We start from the raw sequence: 24,255 nt of genomic DNA, 5'->3' as shown, positions 1-24,255 counted from the left end.
TTGTTTCCATTTCATTTGAGTACCTACTGTGGGCCAGGTGCTTTGGATACACAAAAATGAATGAGGCATAAATCTACCACTCAAAGAATTCATTTTCTCTAGGCTAAGATGTGAAACAGTTGTCCATCAATATCCATGGGGGATTGGTTCTAGGACCTTTTGTGGATACCAAAAATCCGTGGATGCTCAAGTCCTGATATAAAATGTATATATAGCATTTGCATATAATCTATGTACATCCTCTGGTATACTTTAAGTCATTCCTACTTATAATACCTAATACAATGTAAATGCCACATAATAGTTGTTAACACTGTATTTTTAAGGGAATAATGACAAGAAAAAAGCCTGTGCATATTCAGTACATATGCATTTTTTTTCAAGTTTTCAACCTGAGGTTGGTTGAATACACAGGTGAGGAACCCACAGATATGGAGGCTGTCTGTATATAAAAAGTCGGTGATAAGTGTTAGGTAGGTTCAGTAACAGATATGTATTATAAAATGTCCTGGAGTTTGAGAGAATGGAAGGTTTATTTCCACATGTGTAATCAAATAAGTCATTTGAGCTATGCCTTAAAAATTGAATAGGATTTGGACATATGAAGATGATGGGGGTGTGTTTAAGTAAACTTCATGCCATAAATAATGCTATTTCCAGTATTTATTATTATTTGTTATGAGTAAGCCATGGAGAACTTAATTTTTTTAAAATTAATGAACGTAAAAGTAATCCATGTTCATTGTGAAACGTTTTGGAATGTGTGGCCCATATGAAGAAGAAAGTACAGCCTCTTTGCCCAGATAACTACTGTTGACACGCAGTGAACTACCCTCTGCTCTCAGGTGTAGTCACTTAAGTTTAAGTAATCCTTAGGTGTCAAAAAGTTCGCTGGCCAGTTTTCTGACTATATCCATAAAATTTCAATTTATTGTACTTTCCAAATAAAATATAAACTGAACCCAAACATATTCTGTATCAAACATGCTCTAAACATAGTTATTGTGTTTTTCTTTCCTCATGCTAACTACAACATTTTGTAAGAAATACCCTATTTAGATGCTAGTGACTTTCCTTGTCTTCCAAGGGAAATTGATCAGGAAAGAAAGTGATGCTTAGCCAGGATCATATGTTTTTGTTTGTTTTTAGATTTAAGAAAAAAAGTTTTTCTATTAAAATGCCTAATTTTTTTTTGAAAACAACTTTTTTCTCATTTCCTCATTCTTTTACTTTTTTATTGTGGTAAAATATGTGTAACACAATTTACCATTTTGTCCATTTTTTGGTTTATTTGTTTTTTTGGACATAGGATCTCACTTTTTTGCCTCAGCATGAGGGCAGTGGCATGATGATAGCTCACAGCAACTTCACACTCCTGGACTCAAGTGATCCTCCTGCATCAGCCTCCCGAGGAGCTGGGACTATAGGTGTATGCTACCACGCCTGGCTAATTTTTTCTATTTCATTTTGTTCTTTTTTAAGTATACAATTTAGGGACATTAAATGTGTTCATATTGTTGTGCAAGGATTACTGTTATCCATCTCCAGAACTTTTGCATCTTCCCAAATTGAAACTGTGCCTATTAGACAGTAGTTCCCCATTTTTGCCCCTACAGCAGCCCCTGGGAACCACTATTTCATTTGAATTTGACTACTCTAGGTATCTCATGTAAGTGGAATTATAAAATATTTCTCTCTTTGTGTCTTGGCTTATTTTACTTAATGTTTTCAAGGTTCCTTCATGTTGTAGCATGCAGCAGAATTTTATTCCTCTAGCCTGAATAATCTATTATATGTACAGTATATACCACATTTTGTTTATCCATTCTTCCATTAATGGACATTTAGGTTGTTTTCACCTTTGGGCTATTGTGAATAATACTATTATGAACACGGGTATTCAAATATGTGTTTGAACCTTCTTTTCAGTTCTTTTGGGTATATACGTAGGAGTAGAATTACTGGATCTTATGGTGTTTAATTTTTCAAGAAATCATCTTACTATTTTCCACAGTGCCTGTACCGTTTTACGTTCCCATCAATAGTGCACAAAGGCTCCAAGTTCTCCACATCCTTGCCAACACTTGCTCCTTATCTATTTTTTTTTCTTTTACCAAGTTGTGATTTGATCTTTTTTTTTTTTTTTAATATAATAGACATGGGTATGCAGTGGTATCTCAGTACGGTTTTTATTTGCATTGTCCTCATGATTAGTGATGGTTATTATCTTTTCATGTTCTTATTGGGTATCTGTATATCTTCCATATTTGGTTATGTAGCCTAATCTCTTCTGCCCCACCTTCCCCTGCCAGTACTTCAGGTAGTTTTCAGTGTCATTAACAGCTGTTTGGAACCATAATTTTGAATGATTATCTACTATCCTGCCATATAAAGTCCCTTATTGTAATGGTTTTCACATGATAAAACCTTCAGGAGTAGAACTTTTAGGGAGTTTTAATTGTAAATCTTATAATGATGAACATCTGAGTACATAAATATTTTATATTTTTTAGATAGATGGCTGGATTCATTTTAAAATTCTTGTTATGCTTATATTTAAAATTGCTTTTTAAGAACATTGTTTTGTAAGACTTGATATGCTTCTAGTTGAATTCACTCCTTTTTCTACTTTGTAGCTGCTGAGCAGAATGGAATTGTTCAAAAATCTAACTTTCATGTCAAATGTTGTTAACTTTTCTAGTCTCTGTCTCTAGTCTCACTCTCATTTCCATTCTCCTCTCTTGTCCTGTGGTTTATCCCTTTATTTCTTCACTGCCATTTTGTTAAATAGTTGGAGTTTGTGAGATTGCACATTTAATGTATCAATTTAGTTGAAAGTTTATAAATTTCTAAAATCTTGTAAATGAGTGCTTAGTCCACATTATTAAGTATTTCACTTAAAATCTCAGCAAAGACAAAGACTGAATTGTATACTTATAAAAGTTATGAGTTGCATGTAGTCAGTATTCTAGATCGGGGGTTTACAATCTTATTTTCTAAAGGTCCAGGTAAATATTTTAGGCTTTGTGGCCATATAGTCTTAATTTCTTTCTTTCTTTTTAAAAAATGTAAAAAAACTTTTTTTTGTTTGTTTTGAGACAGCATCTCAGTCTGTCACCCAGGCTGGAGTGTAGTGGCATGATCATAGCTTATGGTAGGCTCAAACTCCTGGGCTCAAGTGATCCTTCTACCTCAGTCTCCTGAGTGTCTGGGACTACAGGCACATGCCACCATATCCAGCTAATTTTATTGTTTTTGTAGAGACAGGGTCTCATTATGTTTACCAGGTTGGTCTTGAACTCCTGGCCTCAAGGAGTCCTCACACCTTGGCCTCCTAAAGTGCTGGGATTAAAGGCATAAACTGTTATGCCTGGCCTAAAAATGTAAAACACATGCTTAACTGAAGTCTGTGTGTAAGATTTGGCTCAAGGGCTATAGTTTGCTAACCTCTATTCTAGATTTATTTGCAGTGATATTGCTAGCAACATTACTCCTTTTAGAAGAAGAAATTCTTTTCTTACTGCTTAATAGAATTGTAAACTCACTGTTCAGGTAATTTGGTTTTGTCTAATAAACTACTGAGGGCTAATAATTGTAATTTTAATTTTTAGATGGTGACCCTGATAACTATATTGCTTACTATCGGAGAGCTACTGTCTTTTTAGCTATGGGCAAATCAAAAGCTGCACTTCCTGATTTAACTAAAGTGATTGAATTGAAGATGGATTTCACTGCAGTAAGTCTCTAAACATTCTTTAAAGGAGAACTTAAGGGGGATTTGGGAAAGGTGATTTATTTCATCAGGTGAGTACTGGCATGCTAGGCATAACTAGAGGATATCAAAACTACAGTCATGTAGTGGCCTAGGGAACAAGAGAAATTCAAGTCCCTAGAATCAAAGGTCTGTGTGAAAGAGGAACAGTGGATACATTAGGTGAGTTTTCAGAAGCCTGGCAGTGATGTGACCTGTGTGTTTTAGGAAGAAAAATCTGTGTGAAGGATGTAGGGCAGAGCAAGAAGAGAGGCTGAGACATGAGTAAGAGGCTGAATTAAGAGGCTGTCAGATGACTGACAACAGTTTCAATTAAGGCTGTAGCTGGGGAAAATAAAGGGAATTGCTCAATTGAGCAATGCTTTGTGGTGAGGATGCAATGCTCAATTAGCAGAGCCATCCTCTGGAACCAACACACCAGCTTCAGAGGAGGAGAAACTTGTAATCTGATGGAATATCCTGATGATCGGCTGGTCACTGTTAGGGTGATGACAGAGGTGTGCACAGGTACAAGGGACTGATGCAGTGAGATGGAGGCAGGGCTCTCAGAGGCAGAATCGACAGAACCATTTACCAATTAGATAGTTTCAATATTAATTTGGTAACCATTATTTATTTCCTGTTATATTCCAGAAAGGATTTGAGGTAACAGATTAGATATGGGGCGAATATTTGGTTTGAAATATTATTATTATTTTTAGATGAAATTTCTAAGTGTCAAATATTTATTGAATTTACACAGTTAAGCACAACCTTTCACAAAGGTTAAATGGCTCATCTTTCTAACATTATGATAGTTGTTAGCTACTTGAAGTGACTAATCTTTTTATATGCATTGGTGCATTTAACAGAGGATTAGGGAACTTTTATGTACTATAAAAGTAACATAAGGTTAATGGAATATCAATGTGGTTTCTGTTTTCTGGTAGTCATTGGTCATCAGAATTGATATTCTGGAAGAAATGGGATTACACACATTAGAAGAAGAGAAATGTCAGAGATAAAGGGGGAGCAGCTGATGCATGTTGAAAGGGAAGAGTCACTGCTTATTTCCACACAGCGCTTGGCAACCACTTATGGATTTGCCTGTTTTGGATATTGCATATAAGTGAAATCATATAATATGTGGCCTTTTGTGTCTGACTTCTTTCACTGAGCATACTGTTTTCAAGGTTTATTCATGTCGTAGCACATATCACAAGTCATTCCTTTTTGTGGTTGAATAATATTTCGTTATATGAATATATCATATTTATTCATTTATTAGCTGATAGGAATTTGGGTTGTTTTCACTTTTTGGATGTTGTTTTAAACATACAAGTTTTTATGTGAACATATGTTTTCTGTTTTCTTGGGTAGAGCCAAAAGTATTTTTAAGAAAGCTTACTTTAACAAAAATTATATGTATTTATTGGTTCTAGGAATTATTCTGAGTGTCAAGTCAAATGGGCATTGGAAAAATAAATATTTATTAATATCTTTATTAGCTTATTTAGTTGTGTTCTTTGTGTTTAAAGAGATTTAGAAATCTGTAATACTCAGGATACTCTTCTCTTTTTTTCCTAGGCAAGATTACAGAGAGGTCATTTATTACTCAAACAAGGAAAACTCGACGAAGCAGAAGATGATTTTAAAAAAGTGGTAAGTTCAACTGGTATTTGGCTCTAGGAAGATGTTAATTTGAGAGAACATATTGGACCTACTTTTTTTTGTATTAAGACATTTAATAGTAATTTTATAGCTGAGTAAATAGTCTTAGAAAATAAGTAGATAGAAAATAGTCTGATTTATGTATGTAAGAATCACAGATTGTAAATTAATATTTGGTGACAGCAAAGAATCATGTTAACAGTTGGAAGTAAAGTGTACACAATAGATATGTAGTCCTAACTCAGTTTATATAGTTTACTTATTCTTCTTTGTCCTCCATGAGAATCTAAAAATATCAGCTTAACTATTCTTAAAGTCCTTATTAATTAATTCTTACTGGGCATTGGATGTATCTTTTTGGAAACTCTTCGTTTGATTTGAGAGGAATAATAAAACAGATTCCTAAAATGTAATTTTACAAGTCTGTTATGGCTGCTTTACAAAGTGCTTTGTATTTGTTTGGGGAATGTTGTGGATCATGTGTCATCGAAGAGGGTATATACTAAAAAATGATTTGGAAAGTGACAGCCAATCTCTTTATGCCCTCATTTGGCTTCTTTTAAGACCAGCATTTTTATTTTTACATTGATTTGTTTCTGGAGTGATCTAGAAAGAGAATATAACCCATTGTTCATTATTTCCATTTTTTTTATAGTTTATTGAGATGCTTAATTATTATGATGATAACTACTATGAAAGTAAAACTAAAATTTCTAACATTGTTATAACCCTTGTCATAATAATCATCTGTAGATAAATCCAAAAAACATTAAGCTTAATTGTATTGAATCAGAAGCTGTCTCATGGTCTCAATAAACTTGGCTTTCATTTTATGTTTATCTGATCTCCCCTCCTACTGGGGAGGATGCTTGAAAGCAGGCTGTAGACTGGGTAGTGGGGAGGTGATAGTGCTGGAGTAACCTTTCTCCAGCCCAGGCTTTGTTCAGAGCACAGGTGTTGCATAAACATTTGTCTAAATGGCTAAATGAATGATAAAACACGAGAATGTGTTTCTTCTTCTTGCAAATGCTTAAATCTAGTAGGGTTTTTTCCCAGTCACAACTTTAGAGTAGCCTTGTAGAAGTAACATAATTTAGGATATAGTTTTAGCACAAGTTAATCCTTATTGGGCATTGGATATATCCTTTTGGAAAACTGAAATTTTGGAACTTGGGGTTCCAAAATTTGGGGTTAATGTCTTGGGGTTAATGTCTTTTCTGTGATCAACATTAAAACCTCTCAGAAATAAGCGGGGCAACTTTCATGCAACTTTCTACTTTTAGATTGCTCTGTGGCAGTCGTGCTTCTGCTAGTGTATTCTTAAAACTGCTCTCACTATTGTGTTATAGGGATTCTTCTGCAAGAATGTGCATCTGTATTAGTAAAATTTTTACTGATATAATTGTAGATTCTCATGCAGTCTTAAGAAATAATACAAAGGGATCCTAGGTAGCCTTTACCTAGTTTCCCCCAACAGCATCTTCTAAAATTATAGCACAATATTACAACCAGGATTTTGACATTGACACAATCTACCAATGTATTTAGATTTCTTCAGTTTTAATAGTATTCATTTCTGTGTCAGTTCTATACCTTTATCACATGTGTTGGTTTGTGTATCCACCACAACAATCAAGAAACCATCAGGATCTCTCCTGTTGCCCTTTTATAACTATATCCACTTCCACCCCACCCTGCTCTTGTGCGCTGTCCTTAACTTCTGGCAATCACTAATTTGTTCATTTCTTAAATTTTGACATTCCAAAAATGTTATATATATGGACTCAAATAACTTTTTGGAATTGACTTTTTTGGACTGAACATAATTTTCAGGAGATTCATCTAGATTTTTACATATATCTCGTAGGTTGTTCTATTTAGTTGCTGAGTATTCCACAGTATGTGTATGACACATTTATCTCTTTATCAGTTGGTGAACATTTGGGTTGTTTCCATTTTTTGGCTATTGCAAATAAAGCTGCTATGAACATTCTTGTACAGGTTTTTGTGTGAACATAAATTTTCATTATCCCTTAGATAAATGCCCAGGAGTACAGTTGCTGGGTTGTATGGTAATTACATTTTTAGTTTTGTAGTAATCACCAAATTGCTTTCCAGAGTGACCGTACCATTTTATATTTCTCTGCATTCTTGCCAGCATTTGGTATTGTTACTACTTTTTTGGCCATTCTGATAGGCATATAGTGTTATATTGTGATTTTAATTTGGAATTTGGATTTCCCTAATGGCTAATGATGTTGAACATCTTTTTATGTGTTTATGTGCCATCTGTAAATCTTTTTCAGTGAAATTTCTGTTCATGTTCTAATTGGATTGTTTGTCTAATTGGATTAATCCTTTATATATTTTAGATACTTTGTCTGATATGTGGTTTCGGACTATCTTCTCCCAGTCTGTAGCTTATCTTTTTTTTTTTTGAAGGAACAGTTCTGTTTCATAGCACAATAGGATGACTGCAGTTAACAATAACGTATTATATATTTTCAAAAAGCTAGAAGAAAGGATATTGAATGTTTCCAACACAAAGAAATGATAAATGTTTGAGATGATGGATATGCCAATCACATTGATCTGATCACTATACATTGCACGCATTATAACATCACTGTGTATCCCATAAACATGCACAATTATGTCAATTACAAATAAGTTTAAAAAATTAGTATAATACCATCACGAAGTTTGACAAACAAGAAAATATTGTCCATAATCCTTCTTTGCTCAAGCGCAATTTCTACCATTTTTGTATTTTCTACATAAATATATAATTTTACAGTTGAAAATAGTGTATTATGTAACTTTGTATCTATTTTTCACTTATCATGCTAAGATTTTTTTCATGTTGCTACATAGAGTTCCTAATTATACTTAATGGCTGCAGAATATTCCATCAAATGGTTGAACCGTAATTTAATTAACTATTCCCCTAAAATTATTGTTTCTAGTTTTTTATACTTCTTTATGCAATTAGCTTTTTTCTTCCTTTGGCTCATTTTACTAGGATACAGTCTCAGATGTGAGAGACTCAGATGTTTCAAGGATAGAAACAGTTGTATGGGCTCCTAACCCACAATGCCATATTGCTTCTCTAAGGGCTGACATTCTTATTTTGCTCACAAATGAACCCAAACTTATTCTCTTCACAGATCCTTCTCCAATACTCTTTTGCTGCCTCACTTCTGTTCTGAGATCCTTACAGGACAGCCATGGTGAGCAGTTTTTCATCTGTCCCACTCTTAAGTAACCATAAGGACAGTGCCTGGGGTCCACAGTGACATGTTGAGGGGAAATAAATAAAAAGTCGAAAGAGACAGAGGTAGAGGAGTGTATTCATGAGGGCCATGGTGAGCAGCAGCCTGATAGCCAGGGAGACCTCTCTGTGGTGAGAGCTTTCCTGCTGTCCTGGGGTTGCTTCTCCGTGTTGTTATCTTACATAATTTCCTTCCAGGAGCATCTTCCTTTTCCCAGCTCAGGTCTCCACCCAGAATCCTGGGTCACTCCGTGTTCTGGTTGGCCCCCAAGAATTGGTTTGAAAGCACTCTGGGCTTATGTAACAGTTTCCTACACAGACTCCCACTTCTTTTTCTTTTCCAATCTATCTTTTATAGAACAGAAAGTCTTTAATTCTTTTTTTTTTTTTTTCTTTTTTGAGACAAGGCCTTACTCTGTCACACGGGCTGGAATTCAGTGGCATGATCATAGCTCACTGGAACCTCCAATTCATGGGCTCAAGCAATCCTCCTGGCTCAGCCTCCCAAGTGGCTGGGACTACAGGTGTGTGTCACCATACCTGGATAGTTTTTAAATTTTTTTGTAGAGATGGGATTTTGCTATGTTGCTCAGGCTAGTCTTGAACTCCTGGGCTCAAGTGATCACTCACCTTGGCCTCCCAAGGTGCTGGGATTACAGGTATTGAGCCACCACATGTGGCCTCAACTTTCCCTTTAGAATAGTAATATTTGCTTTATGTATCTAAGTGTTCCAGTGTGGAGTGCATATGTACTTAGAATTGTTATATCCTCTTGCTGAATTGATCTCTTTGTCATTATATAATGACTTTCATTGTGTTTTTTCTTTTCTGTTTTTGACTTAAGGTCTGTTTTATCTAAGTATAGCTATTCCTGCTTGCTTTAGTTTCTGTTTGCATGGAGTATCTTTTTCTCTTCCTTCACATTCAGTCTATATGTGTCTTTATAGGTGAAATGAGTTTCTTGTAGGCAGCATATAATTGGATCATGTTTTCTTTCTTTTTTTTTTTTTAATCCATTCAGTTATAGTATATCTTTTAAGAGGAAAATTTAATTCATTTAAATTCAGGTAGTTATGTCACATTGTTAATTGTTTTATGGAAATTTTTTATATCTTTTTCTTGTTTTTCTCTTATTTATCATTGTGGTTTGATGGTTTTCTGTAGTGGTACCTTTTGAATCCTTTCTCTTCCAACTTTATGTGTGTTTTTACCGAGGAGTTTTATATGTTCTTGTATTTTCATGATGGTAGGTAGCATCCTGTTGCTTCCAGGTTTAGGACTCCCTTAAGAATTTCTTGTAGGACTGATCTAGTGGTGATGTATTTTCTCAGATTTTGCTTTTCTGGGAAAGATTATATTTCTCCTTCAATTATGAAGGATAACTTTGCGCAGTATAGTGTTCTTGGCTGCCAGCTCTATCCGAAAAAGGTACACTTTGCATAAATCATCTCGTTCTTTTCTGGCCTGTAAGGTTTCTGCTGAGAAGTCTGCTGTTAGTCTAATGGGATTTCCCTTATAAGTGACTAGGTGCTTTTCTCTTGCTGTTTTTAGAATTCTCTCTTTGTTTTTGATTTTTGAAGTTCAACTAATTGTGCTGTGGAGAAGACCTTTTTAAATCATGTCTATTTGGGCATATATGAGCTTCCTATATCTGGTTGTGTACATCTCTTGATAGACTTTGGAAGTTTTCAGCTATTATTTTGTTAAATAGGTTTCCTACCCCTTTGATTTTCTATTTGTCTTTTGAGACACTGTCAACTTGGAATATTTGGTTGCTTTATAGTGTTCCATATATCATGTGGGCTTTGTTCATTCCTTTTCATTATTTTTTCTTCATTTTCATCTGACTGGGTTATTTCAAAGACCTGTATTAAAGTTCTGAAATTCCTTCTTCTGGTTGATCTAGTCTATTGTTAAAGCTCTCTTGTGCATTTTTTATTTCATTCACTCATTTCTTCAGTTCTAGGATTTCTGATTGTTTCTTTTTTATATCTATCTATCTGTTTGGAAGTTTTCTCGTTCATATCCCGAATTGTTTTTCTGATTTCATTATATTATTCACCTATGCTCTCCTATATCTCATAGAGTTTCTTTAATTTCATTTTGAATTCTTTTTTTTTTTTTTGAGACAGAGTCTCACTTTTTTGCCCAGGCTAGAGTGAGTGCTGTGGCATCAGCCTAGCTCACAGCAACCTCAAACTCCTGGGCTCAAGCAATCCTTCTGCCTCAGCCTCCTGAGTAGCTGGGACTACAGGCATGTGCCACCATGCCCGGTTAATTTTTTCTATATATATTAGTTGGCCAATTAATTTCTTTCTATTTATAGTAGAGATGGGGTCTCGCTCTTGCTCAGGCTGGTTTCGAACTCCTGACCTCGAGCAATCCACCCACCTCGGCCTCCCAGAGTGCTAGGATTACAGGCTTGAGCCACCGCGCCCGGCCTCATTTTGAATTCTTTTTCTGGCATTCCATAAATTTCTTTTTCTTTGGAATTTGTTGCCGGAGACTTATTGCATTCCTTGGGAAGTACCATATTTTCTTGCTTTTTCATGTTTCTTATGTCCTTACATTTATACCCATACATGTGGTGTAGTAGTTGCTTCTTCCAGTTTTTTGGATTTGCTTTTGTATAGGAGGACTTTTTTTGAAGGTGTGTCTATGGTGTTGGTTGGGTAGGGCACTTTGGCTTTGATTCAAGCTTACATGCTTGAGACTACATGCTGCTTACATGTAGTCTCCATATTATTGCTTCAGCTCTAATCAGCCTTAGTAGTGTCTGTGACTTCTTCAGTGGCTTAGGGTGTGGTTGTTAGTGGAAGCTATGGTAAAGTTTTTCTGGGGACAGGGATGCTAGGTGGGTTAGTCCTTGGCCCCTAGTGGAGGCAGTGGTAAGCTGAGCATACCCGTTCTTTGGCCCCAAGGTGGTGTATGCTGGCACTGATGTTAGTGGATTTAGGTGAGCCAATTCTTGGGCCTCTAGATGGCTTGCCTGGGTGCTGGCAGTGGCAGCAATGGGGTGGGCAGGTGAGTGGGTCCTCAGACCCCAGGGTAGGAGGCATGGTGTGGGCAATGGCAATAACAGTCACAAGGATAAACCCCCACAAGCGGTCCACAGTCATATTGGCAGTGGTTACAATGGGCTGGGTAGACCTGTCCCCAGGCCTGCAAGTGGTGCATGCTATCTGTAGTGGTAGTAGCAAGCTGGGTGGGTCCATCCTTAGGTACCTGGGAAGAGTGCTCAAGTGCTAATGGTGGTAGATTGGGAAGAGCTATACCCAAGCCCCTGGATAGCAAACTTGGGCACTTGGGGGATGCAGATCCAGGCTGTGTGGGCCTATCCTCAGCCCCTGTGGTAAAGTATATAGGCGCTGGCTGTGGTGGGCAAGGGTGGACTGATCCCTGGACCTTTGGTGGAGTGCTTGGGTGCTTGCATAGCAGTTATGAGTCAGCAGGGCTGACTCATAAAACTCAGAAAACAAAAGAGCTACAAAAGCAGCTTGATTGGTTACAGCTCTACCTTTGCCTTATTTAGACATGGTCTGATCAGTTGCCTGCCTGTGATTGGCTGAAGTTTGGGTGCTTATGATTGGCTAAGGCTTGGCTGTTTATTATATTCTAAAGTTTAGTTTTCAGTTTGTTTACTTACTAAGTTAGGTTGTAGTTCATTAAGTAGGGACTAAAAGTATGGAGACAGCCTCAGGTTCATGGCCACCTTATTTAACAAATATAGTAAGCTTTAATTTTGGGTAAAGTGATTTCCCCCACTTTTATTCTTCTCTGTCAAGATTGTTTTAGATATTTAGGGCCTGTGCCTTTTCATATAAATTTCAGAATAACATACCTGTATTTGTAAAAAGTCTTATAGATATATTGATAGCAATTGCTATAAATTCATAGATTAATTTCTGGAGAATTGACATCTTTATTATGTTGATTCTTCCAATCCATGACCATAGTATGTCTCTTCATTTATTTAGGATTCCTTTGATTTCTTTTTGTCTGTCTTTCTTTTTTTTGAGACAGAGTCTTGCTTTGTTGCCCAGGCTAGAGTGAGTGCCGTGGTGTCAGTCTAGCTCACAGCAGCCTCAAGCTCCTGGGCTCAAGCAATCCTCCTGCCTCAGCCTCCCGAGTAGCTGGGACTACAGGCATGTGCCACCATGCCCGGCTAATTTTTTCTATATATATTAGTTGGCCAATTAATTTCTTTCTATTTTTAGTAGAGGCGGGGTCTCGCTCTTGCTCAGGCTGGTTTCGAACTCCTGACCTTGAGCAATCCACCTGCCTTGGCCTCCCAGAGTGCTAGGATTATAGGTGTGAGCCACCACACCCGGCCTCCTTTGATTTCTTTTATCAGCAATTTGGAATTTAGTGTACAGATACTGTATATATTTTTTACATTTAAAAAATTCATATGTATATTATTTTTTGGAAGTGATTTTAACTGATATTAAGGACTTTGTTTTCCTCATTGTGAAGTATAGAAGTTGAATAGATGGCATAATCCTGCCTTTATTGTTGATTCCATAAAATGAATGATTTCTGGGTCTAGTTTGAAAAATCAATTTTATGTTGTGATTACATTTTGTCTTTACCAGTGAAAGAATTCTTATATTTTAATTTTTGAAGATTTGTCAATATAAATGATATATAAGAGTTTGGAGCTTTTTATGTTAAGATCATTTACCAGCCTATAAAATGTACTATAGATTTCATCTTATTAATATAGTACTATATACAGCCAGGTAGATATGTTCAGCTACATTTTAGGTAATAGAACAAAAGTTCGAACAGGCTTAATCTTTTTTTGGGCCCCAGTGAGAATCTCATCCTTTGTTATATACTGTATATGGATTATTCAGCTGTAGTGAGGGTTGCCTGTATATAAGAACAACTAAGGACCATACTGGCTCTCCCAGTCACAAATAGGATATGAGGTCATTTGTTAGTTCAGCAAGTGTTTGACTGCATGTTCTTTGCTGGGAAGCTAGTCTTTTTCTTCCAAGAGATGATACTAAGATAAGAATCAGGCAAATAAGATATATGATAAATGCTATGATTGGGTCCTCTGGGAACATATGGAAGAGTGACTTAGCTGAGATTGGGAGGTCTGGAGTCAAGAAGAGCTTTCCTAAAGGAGGTTATATGCTTGAAATCTGAATCTTAAAAGGATGCATCAATGTTGGCAACGTGGGTAGTATGACTATTGGGGCAAAGTTTAGAGCCTGTGTAAAAGCCGGAGGCAAGAGAGCACCTTAGGAAATGAATGGTCACTCTGGTAAGACTGGAGTATGAGAATACTGGACAGGTTAGTGGGGTCTTGATTGCAAGGAGGACATTTGGGTTCCTGATTGCAAAGAGGACATTATGCAGTGCCAACAGTTGGTTCTTTATAGCCATTGAAAGTTTATTTTGGGAGTGTCATAAACAATTTTTTGTTTCAGTAAGATTGACTGGCTGCTCTGGGAAATAGATTGGAAGAAGACTAGAGTAGAAGCAGAGTCTGCTAATGAGGCTGTTGCAGCAAATAAATAGTTCAAGAGTAACCATATGGAGTTCAAAAAGTAGGCTAGTATAGGTGAGGATTGAGAGGAACCAGGTAGACATTTAGGAGATTGATCAAGAGAGATACATTGACTGGGGTGAGAGAGAAGAAGGAATTAAGTATGATGCTCAGGTTTCTGGATTGTTCAAATTGTCCATGCTATTCCTTGAGATAGGGAGACCCAGAGAGAAATTATTTAGAGGGGAGGAAATATGACTCTTATTCCTATAAAAACTTCTTGATTTTTAGCAACTCATTTAATAATTTGTAATCTGTGAATTCTTTTTATCCCAAATCCAACACACTGTACTAAATGGAGTTTAATCTATTCTTGGTCTTCAGTGTTTTTTGTATCTTTGCTATCAGTGCTTTGGGCATATGTGGAAAATATTTCAATTTAGGCAGTGTTTCATGAGATCCAAACATAAAAATAGGTCAAGTTAAATGTTCATTTCATGTGTCTTTATTTTTTATTTTGACAAAGCTAGAAACATGCGTTTTAATTGTGATGAGAACTGCAATTTAATTTTTAAATCAAGTATACACTTCTGGTCAGATATTTGATAAACTTCCACTGGTAGTTTATGGATCTGTATCAATTGTAAACAGTTGAAATTAACATAAATCTATTATATAAGTATAACTATAGGCATTTTTCCCATCTTTTAGTGCAGAAAGGATCATTATATTGTTTCAAGATAACTAATTCAGAAATAACCAAGGTTTTTTAAAATACTCAAAGTATTGTGAACTTGAATGAAAAGTGAATAGTATGTCTTTAAAGGTATGTAATAAATTTGGTTATAAAAGATAGCACTTTGTGCCATGACTCGGACAACTGTTCTGATTTTCAATGACTCAGATATAATACTGGACCATATGATGTAATTCACCAAATGTAAGGAGCCATCCTTTGTAAGACCCACCATTGTTTTATGTACTATTAAAAGAATAAATACTGTCAATTAAATAATGCCTTCTTTTAACTTAATATTTTAAATTTATAGTTATAGAAGGAATAATTTGAGACTTAGATATACACTTTTGTTACATCACACTGTTCTCTTTGCTTTTCTGCATACATTAGCTTACTAAAGATTTTGAGTGGCAGTTAAACTCATTATTTGTAGTGCTAACGATGTCCATAACACAACTGAAGTGTGCTAGACCCCTGCTGTGCGGGTACAGTCATGCTCACTAGCTGATGGTAAGACTCCATCAATTTTAAGATTCATCCTTTTTGAGAGAGAGATTGATATGTGCTTTCTTATCAGCTTGCTCAGCTGTGGGGCCAGAGAGGAAGAGGGAGAGGTGAGGTTTAAAAGATGCCAGCAGTAAAAGGGAGTCAGACTATTACATCAAGGAAAGAGGGCTGTATCATGACCTCTAAGATTTGGCTTAAGTAATAAAGTAGAGCTATTTATTGAAGAGAGTGATGGGGGAGGCGAGCAATGGGTTGGAGGCAGGAAGTGGAATTCCACCTTGGCCCTGTTGCCGAGATGCTACTTAGAGGTCCCAGTGGAGATGACAAGTAGGCAATTGCACGCCTGATGTTGGAAGTACATGTAAGAGGAAATCATTAAGAATGTAGGCTCTGCACAAAAAACGATGGAGAACAAGCACCTCTTGTATATTACCCTGGAGCCCATTCTAAGTGAAGTATCACAAGAATGGAAAAACAAGCACCAATGTACTCACCATCAAATTGGTACTAATTGATTAATACTTAAATGTGCACATATGGTAATAACATTCATCGGGTGTTGGGCAAGTGAGAGGAGGGAGGAGAGGATGGCTATATTCACACCTAATGTGATGTGCACTGTCTGGGGGCTGGGCATGCTTGTAGCTTTCACTCAGGTGGGCCAAAGGCAATATATGTAACCTAGACATTTGTACCCCTGTAATATTCTGAAATAAAAAAAAGACTGTAGGCTCTGGAAATGACTTTGGGCCATGGTCTCCTCCAGTGTAAAATGGAGATAATCCAAGCTGCCCTTTCAGGATTTTAGGTTTAGTTTTGAGTAGTGCCTGGAGCATAGACAGCTCTCAATAAGTGCTTTCTGCTACAGTGATGGATCTCCATCATCATCATCTAAAGCATAGACTTTAGAGATAGAGACTTTAGTTTGAGTTTAAGGAATACTTACAGCAAGTTATATAATCACTTAATTTCTTTACCTGTAAACTGGAGACAGTAAAACATAGCTCATGGGTAATAGTCTTAGTATTAAATGAAAAAGGAAAATAGAAAGCACCTCTGGTAGGTATGCAAAGTAGACATTAAGACGTATGTCCTGCTCATTAGAAGTTTACATCTTTTGGAGAAAATGAGTCTTAACCATGTGCAAGATTAACAGTACAGAGAAACTAGTCAAATGTTGACATATAAGTTTTCTAGGTAATAGGATAAGATTAAGAGCAACAGTTGGGAGACCCACCTCAGTTTTTCTCTTGATTAACTGTGTGATGCTGGGCAAGTTGCTTACCATATGTGAAATTCAATATTTTTATTTATAAAGTGAGAATTGGCCAGGCATAGTAGTTCACACCTGTAATCCCAGCACTTTGGGAAGCTGAGGCAGAAGGATTACTTGAGGTCATCAGTTTGAGACCAGCCTGAACAACATAGTGAGACTCTGTCTGCACAGAAAATTTAAAATACAGTTGGGTGTGGTGGTGTGCACCTGTAGTCACAGCACCTTGGGAAGCTGAGGCAGAAGGATAGCTTGAGCTATGATCATTGCCATTGTACTCCAGCCTGGGCAAAAGAGTGAGATCCTGTCTCAATCAATCAATCAATCAATAAATAAATGCATGCATGCATGCAAAAGTTGATTGGGCAAGATGATTTCTTAGGTTATGTCCATTTTGAAGAGATTCTTAAAGTGATTTAAACATTTAGAGGAAAGGAGATTCCTCCAGAAAGCTTGGAGGAGATGGGACTCAGGATAACAGGTTGGTTTGATTAAAAACTGTCTGATGGCTGGGTGTAGTAGCTCAGACCTATAATCCCTGCACTCTAGGAGGCCAAGGTGGGAAGATTGCTTGAGCTCAGAAGTTCAAGACCAACCTGAACAAGAGCTAAACTTCATCTCTACTAAAAATAGAAAAAGTAGCTGGGTACAGTGACATACATCTGTAATCCCAGCTACCTGGGAGGCTGAGGCAGGAGTATCCCTTGAGCCCAGGAGTTTGAGGTTGCTGTGAGCTATGATGATGCTACTGCACTCTAGCGGGGGTGACAAAGCAAGACTCTGTCTCAAAAAAAAAACAAAACAAAAACTGATGAAACAAGTCTTGGAATTTTGAAGATAACTTTTTTGTGTGTTACAATTTGGGGACATTAGCTATATCCTTACATTTTTCCTCTTTTGTTAACTGGTAGGCTTGCTTATGGATTAATACATATTTGAGCTCATTCTGTGTGTCAGGTTCAGTGCACGTCTTTGTTCATTTTCCTTGTATACGTTGAGTCCCTCTAGGACAGCAGTTCTTGGACAGGTCTCAGGATCTCATTGGATTGTTAAATACTGGGGACTCCAAAGAGCTTTATTTATCAATATTTACTGTATTGGAAATTAATTGAAGAAATAAATTTTAATTAATTCATGTTAATATAAATAACTTGTGTAAAAATAACTTTTCAAAAACAAAATTTTAGTGTTAAGAGTAATATTGTTTCACATTTTTGCAAATTTCTTTAATATTTGGCTTAATTGAAAAAATTTGGTTCTCATATTTGCTTCTGTATTCCAGCTGTTGTGATTTTTGTTTTGATTAATGTATATTGAAGATAATGTGGCAGCCTCACAGATTAGCAGTTGGAAAAGGAAGACTATTTTTAGATAATTATGAGCATTATTCTTTGATGTTCCATCAAAACTTCACTAATGATCATAGGGGTTAGTGCAGTGTGGACTCTGAAACCTCATCAATGAATTTTTAGTATTCTCTTTTACAATACTGTCCATTGGTTTATCTTGCCCTTTGAGTAGGTTCTTTATTTTCTAGCCATACATGCTTTTTGTTCCTGTAGACCACTAAAGGTTATGAAGGACTCCCAGGGTTTCCTGGGTCACACTTTGAGAATCACCGCTGTAAGAGTATCTGGCCACAGAGGGTGGTTGCTACTTTGAAGGCTATGGGTATTTTTAACTGTGCAGAGCAATTTGGCACTGTCCTGTTATGTAGCTGTGTGAATTTATATTCCTACCAGCAGCATAGATGTATTCTAGGTGTTACACATCTTCAGCAACACTTAGTGTGAATAGACAGTGTAATTTTTGCTAACCTGGTTAGTGTGAGAAATGGCACTTTATGTCTTTTGTGTATATTTCTATTGGGTTCTATTTACCCAACTATTTCTTTTCTGTCAGTTCACTCTTCTCTCTCCCTCCTGCTCTCCCTCTTCCCCAGTTGATCGAGATTCTCCTACCTTAGTCTGTCCTTCTTGCAGTGTTAAATATACTGTGTCTTCTACTCATAGTCATTGCCTCAGGCATGCTTAATAAGGTAATCAAAACACAAGGATCTTAGAGAGCTTTCCCTGACTTGATATGATTGTTTTAAAAATTTTTTTTTTTTTTGCTTTTTTCTTGTGGTCATTCAAATTAATATTATTTGTGTATAGTGTCCTTCACAAAGACTGTAGGAAGAATATGTGAAGGCATATTGTAGAAGTCACTGGAGAATGCTGCATATATCTCAAGCATTACCTATTCTTCTGCAAAAAATAATATCAAATGAAAAATTTAAATATGTGCTACTTATTCCCAAAACCATAACTAAGTTTAATTGCATTAGAAATATTAATTTCTTGAGGAACAAGCAGTTCAGTGAATGTATTTTATGCCAAAGTCTTAATTTTGACCTCAGAGGAGTAGAATTAAAATTCTGTTATTCTAGGATCTTAATTGCTATAACTATAATAGAGGGTACTCAGTTTAAATTGGCCAATAGGCCGGGAGAGGTGGCTCATGCCTGTAATCTTAGTACTCTGGGAGGATCACTTGAGGCCGGAAGTTCAATACCAGCCTGAGCAAGAGTGAGATTCTGTTTCTACAAAAAATAGAAAAATTAGCTGGGTGTGGTATTGTGTGCCTATAGACCCAGCTACTTGGGAGGCTGAGGCAGGAGGATCGCTTGAGCCCAGGAGTCTGAGGTTGCAGTGAGCTAGGATGACCATTGTACTCCAGCCCTGGTGACAGAGCAAGATACTGTTTCCAAAAAAATAAAAAATTGACTGATAAATAACATAATGAGAAATAAATTGAGCATCTTTTAAAAGTGTTTATTAGCACTTTTTGGAGTACTTGCTATCTGATACATAAATATCTCTCAAATTTCTCAATGACAACTGTAGAGTTATAGTTCCCAACCCCTGGGCCAAGGCCAAGTACTGGTCCATGACTTGTTAGGAGATGAGAGCTACATATCACTGCTTGAGTTCCATACCAATTCATACCACCTCGCCCCCAACGACGATACCCTACCCCTCCACCCTTGGTCTGTGGAAAAATTGTCTTCCTTGAAACCAGTCTCTGGTGCCAAAAAGCTTGCGGACCACTGCTCTAGAGGGTGTAAGTATTATTATCACCCTTTTGTTGACAAGAAAATGCAGATAGCATGTAGCTAATTAGTGATTAAGTCAGGTTTAGAACCTAATTAGTTAACTTTTCATTTAGACTTTATTTTATAACAATAGTACAAATTTGCTTAGAAATATTTGTTTAGCATATTTTGCTTAGAAATATTTACAACCTAGTCACTGGGAAATGGTATGACTTCTATACTGTGTTCCTACTGTGTTAGTTGTCTGTTTCTGGATAACAAATTACCCAATGTTAGCAGCTTTTTCTCACAGTTTATGGGGTTAGGAATTGGGCATGACTTAGCTGGGTCCCCTGTTGCAGGGCTGCAGGCTACACTCAAGGTGTTAATATGGCTGCAGCATTATCTAAAGGCTCAGCCAGTGAAGGATTTGCTTGTAAACTCACTTGGTTGTTGGCAGGATTCACTTCCTCTTGAGCTGTTAGACCATTGGCCAGAGGGTTCCCTTGGTTCCTTCTCACATGGGCCTCTCATAAAACATCTAACAGCATGGCAGCTTGTTTTATGAGAGCAGGCAAGTGAGATGGCAAGAGAGAATGCTAGCAAGATGGAAGTCTCAGTGTTTCCTAATCAAGGAAGTGACATCCAGTCACTTTTGTCTTATTCTGTTCATTAAAAGGAGTCACCAGGTCCAGCCCACACTCCAGGACAGAGTGTTACAGAAAGGCAGGGAGAACCTATACCTGCCTATACCTGGCAGGCAGGGCTACCATACCTGCCAGCCACTGTTTTCATTTGAGGTTCTAGAAGTAGAGGTGCAGTCATATGAGAGGGCAGGCCATCTCTTTCAACATGCCCCCATTCCATAGCTATTACGGGTTTTTATCCAGAGGCTCAGTTATCAGGGTACATGGTGAAAAGTAAGAAATAAAGTAGTGTCACAGGAAGAAGTTTGGCTGAAAAGGTCAGAAATGTAAAAGCCCCAAGGAAGAGAAGCGAGGATGTCAAGAAATATGAAAAAAGGAGGAGAAAGGGAAGTACCAGCAGGGCATTCTCCACATATAGATATCCTGGAACACGAGGGGACGGCTGGAGGAGCCACCAGCCTTATGGTAGGAGTACAAATCTCACTTAACCCTTTTTGAAACTCTCCAGGGTTCTAAGCAAGTCCTTAGTTTGTTTCTCTGATTCCTTTCTTATCTCCTGGGAAGAATCCCCCTCTCTTTCTTCTCCTCTTCCCTCCTGGCCCTAAAGAGGCCCCAGTGACTTGAGCTCCCTTCCTCTCTCCCATTCCTTTTGTTTGACACAGACACATCTTGAGCCCTCCATCCTAAGTCTTGAGATTTAGGGCTTCTTCCCTCACCTTCCAATAGGGATGAATTATGTGGAAGAAATTCGACTCTAGGAGAAAAAGATGCAAATTCCATCCAGAAGTAGTAGTCTCTAATACATCCCGTACAAAGGGATCAGTACCATACATACAGGAAACAAGTTCTCAGCAAAGTGACAGCATGCACACGTTAATTAATGCTCTTTCCACTGTGGTCTATCAGAAATATTAAAGACCACCCTAACTAAGGATGATAAAACATAAACAAGCAAGCCATGGCTCCAGAGCAACACCCTCAAAACTGGATGATTCAGTCATTCGGGGAAAGTCCTCCCTTGGAGCGAGCAGATGTTACCAATACCTAATTACCTATGAATACTTTGAGACCTATTCTTCAAAAGTCAAGTGTCAAAACAGACAACATAGAATACTAAAATATTCTAAAAAGCAAAATGGACAAATATAGAGCCCTCACCCAGAAATAATATTCATACAGTTTCTCATTTGGATTGTTCTCTCCCACCAGGTGAGTAGTTGGGAGTATATTTTAAAAATGAAGCCATCAAAAGGAGGTGGAAGGCCGGGCGCTGTGGCTCACGCCTGTAATCCTAGCTCTTGGGAGGCCGAGGCGGGCGGATTGCTCAAGGTCAGGAGTTCAAAACCAGCCTGAGCAAGAGCGAGACCCCGTCTCTACTATAAATAGAAAGAAATTAATTGGCCAACTGATATATATATAAAAAAAATTAGCCGGGCATGGTGGCGCATGCCTGTAGTCCCAGCTACCCGGGAGGCTGAGGCAGAAGGATCGCTTGAGCCCAGGAGTTTGAGGTTGCTGTGAGCTAGGCTGACGCCACGGCACTCACTCTAGCCTGGACAACAAAGCGAGACTCTGTCTCAAAAAAAAAAAAAAAAAAGGAGGTGGAGAATGATTGACCCATTGAGGAGAGAGATTTCTAGAATTAACTTCCTTTGTCGTACCTCACCCAAAATTGGAACCCATCAATTACAATTCCCATCTTAGTAAGAATACTAGATTTCAAGTATTGTTACATACAAACTATAACCTTAAAAAAGTCCTCCTTCCCCCCAGTGTAGGCACCTGGTTTTTGTGAGACATCAAGCTTAAGATTCTCCATCTGGAGGAAGAAATTGTTAAGAGTCCATGTGCATGGTCTTGGGAGTAGGTTGAACTATAGGCAGAAACAAGGGATCTTATTGGGGAAATGGTCTAAAATTGTGGTGATGATTATACAACTTGGGAAAAGTTATTAAAAAATCATAGAATCATATACTCAAAATGAGTGAATTTTATGACATATAAATTATACCTTCATAAAGTTATTATACCTTCATAAAGTTTAAAAAGAGGCAATGTGCAGACCTCTTAAAACCACATCATGAACTTTTTAATAAGGTGTTACTCTCTTATATTCCTCATAAATTCTTCCTTTCTTATTGTACTTTAACCCCTCTGGTGTTCAATCTTATTTTATTCTAAAACCTCTAAAAAAGCTGCCCCCTTTCCATCGTTTCCTAACAGTTTTTCATTATTTTGATGAAATTATTTTATACTTGAAAGTAAATACTTAGGAAATATAACTAGAAGGCAAAATAAATAAACCTCAAATTAATTTATTCTGCAGCACTATATATAAGAAAGGGAGCAAAGTCATTTCCTTACTCCATTCTTTTCTACCCTTTTGCATTCCAAGATATATTTGCTTCCTGGTAAGTTTGGAAAATCCAGGTCTTTTGAGTCTTGATCCACCACTGTTGTGGACCATGTCAGTGGATATAAAGATGCCTCCACTGATGGCATCTTGGTGCCATGTCAAGCGTGGTGAAGCAAGTCATTAGACAAGCCAGTTTTGCCAGTATCTCTTCACTTTTTTTCCCCAATTAATTTAAATATTTGGAATGGTCGGATGTATATTATGGGTATTAAATTTAAGAGATTAAAAATCCTGCTTAATTTTATTATTCTTCTAGCTCAAATCTAACCCAAGTGAAAATGAAGAAAAGGAAGCCCAGTCTCAACTCATAAAATCTGATGAAATGCAACGTTTACGTTCACAAGCACTTCATGCTTTTGAAAGTGCAGATTATACTGCTGCTATAACCTTCCTTGATAAGATTATAGAGGTAAGTTTCTGAGATACTGCAGCTGACCAGCCTAACACTTACTGCTTTTTACTGTCAGACATGTTTAGACACTCTGATGTGTTATGTACCACAAAAAACTTAGAACAAAATCATGTTGGTCCTTAGAGTTTCAGCTTTTAAGTAAAAGATTGTGTTTATATAGAACAAAATTTGGACTGAAGTTTTCAATAAATGTACTGAATGTACAATAAATATGCTATGGAGTGAGAGTTACATATTTTTATACAGTGCTTTGCTGTTTTGGTTTGATTTTTTTTTTTTTTTTTTTTTTTTTTTTTGAGACAGAGTCTCACTTCGTTGCCCAGGCTAGAGTGAGTGCCGTGGCGTCAGCCTAGCTCACAGCAACCTCAAACTCCTGGGCTCGAGTGATCCTTCTGCCTCAGCCTCCCGAGTAGCTGGGACCACAGGCATGCGCCACCATGCCCGGCTAATTTTTTATATATATATCAGTTGGCCAATTAATTTCTTTCTATTTATAGTAGAGACGGGGTCTCGCTCTTGCTCAGGCTGGTTTTGAACTCCTGACCTTGAGCAATCCGCCCGCCTCGGCCTCCCAAGAGCTAGGATTACAGGCGTGAGCCACAGCGCCCGGCCTGGTTTGATTTTGTATTTTTTTTGGAAGAAACTCTAGTGGTTAGACAACAGGATGAAAGATGAAAGAGTTGGTTGAAGAAGAAGGAAAAATGTTTGAGAGGAAAGAGGAGTGTTTAGAGTGAGAAGTTTTTAGGGAAAGAAGGCAAAGAGTTGATAGGATTCAGAGGATTCCAAATCTAGGTTTCCTTGCCTCTGAACGATTTAATGACAAATGATTTAAGAAGAAAGTCTACTAAAATATTCAAATGGAAACAGTCATAATTCATATTTATTTATCATTTCATAGAGCTTTGATGTATAGTTTCAATTAATTTTGGCAGTAAACTTGTGATATGTAGAATAGACCTTTCTTTGATAATTTTACAGAGGATATTGTGATA

General features: G+C 37.2%; 1 protein-coding gene across 1 annotated transcript in view; it reads left to right on the top strand.

The window, feature by feature from the left end:
- The window catches only part of DNAJC3 (DnaJ heat shock protein family (Hsp40) member C3), an 88,975-nt gene that overhangs the window by 28,558 nt on the left and 36,162 nt on the right, over window positions 1-24,255 (top strand). Inside the window, exons 3-5 of the mRNA XM_076009334.1 lie at window positions 3,612-3,736; window positions 5,339-5,413; window positions 23,108-23,260. Of these exons, the coding sequence (XP_075865449.1) occupies window positions 3,612-3,736; window positions 5,339-5,413; window positions 23,108-23,260 (353 nt within the window). The remainder of the gene's footprint in view (window positions 1-3,611; window positions 3,737-5,338; window positions 5,414-23,107; window positions 23,261-24,255) is intronic.

Source organism: Microcebus murinus, chromosome 13, assembly GCF_040939455.1.
Source record: "Microcebus murinus isolate Inina chromosome 13, M.murinus_Inina_mat1.0, whole genome shotgun sequence".
Lineage (NCBI taxonomy): Eukaryota > Metazoa > Chordata > Mammalia > Primates > Cheirogaleidae > Microcebus > Microcebus murinus.
The sequence above is the reverse complement of the archived record's forward strand: the minus strand, read 5'-3'. Positions and strand labels throughout refer to the sequence as shown.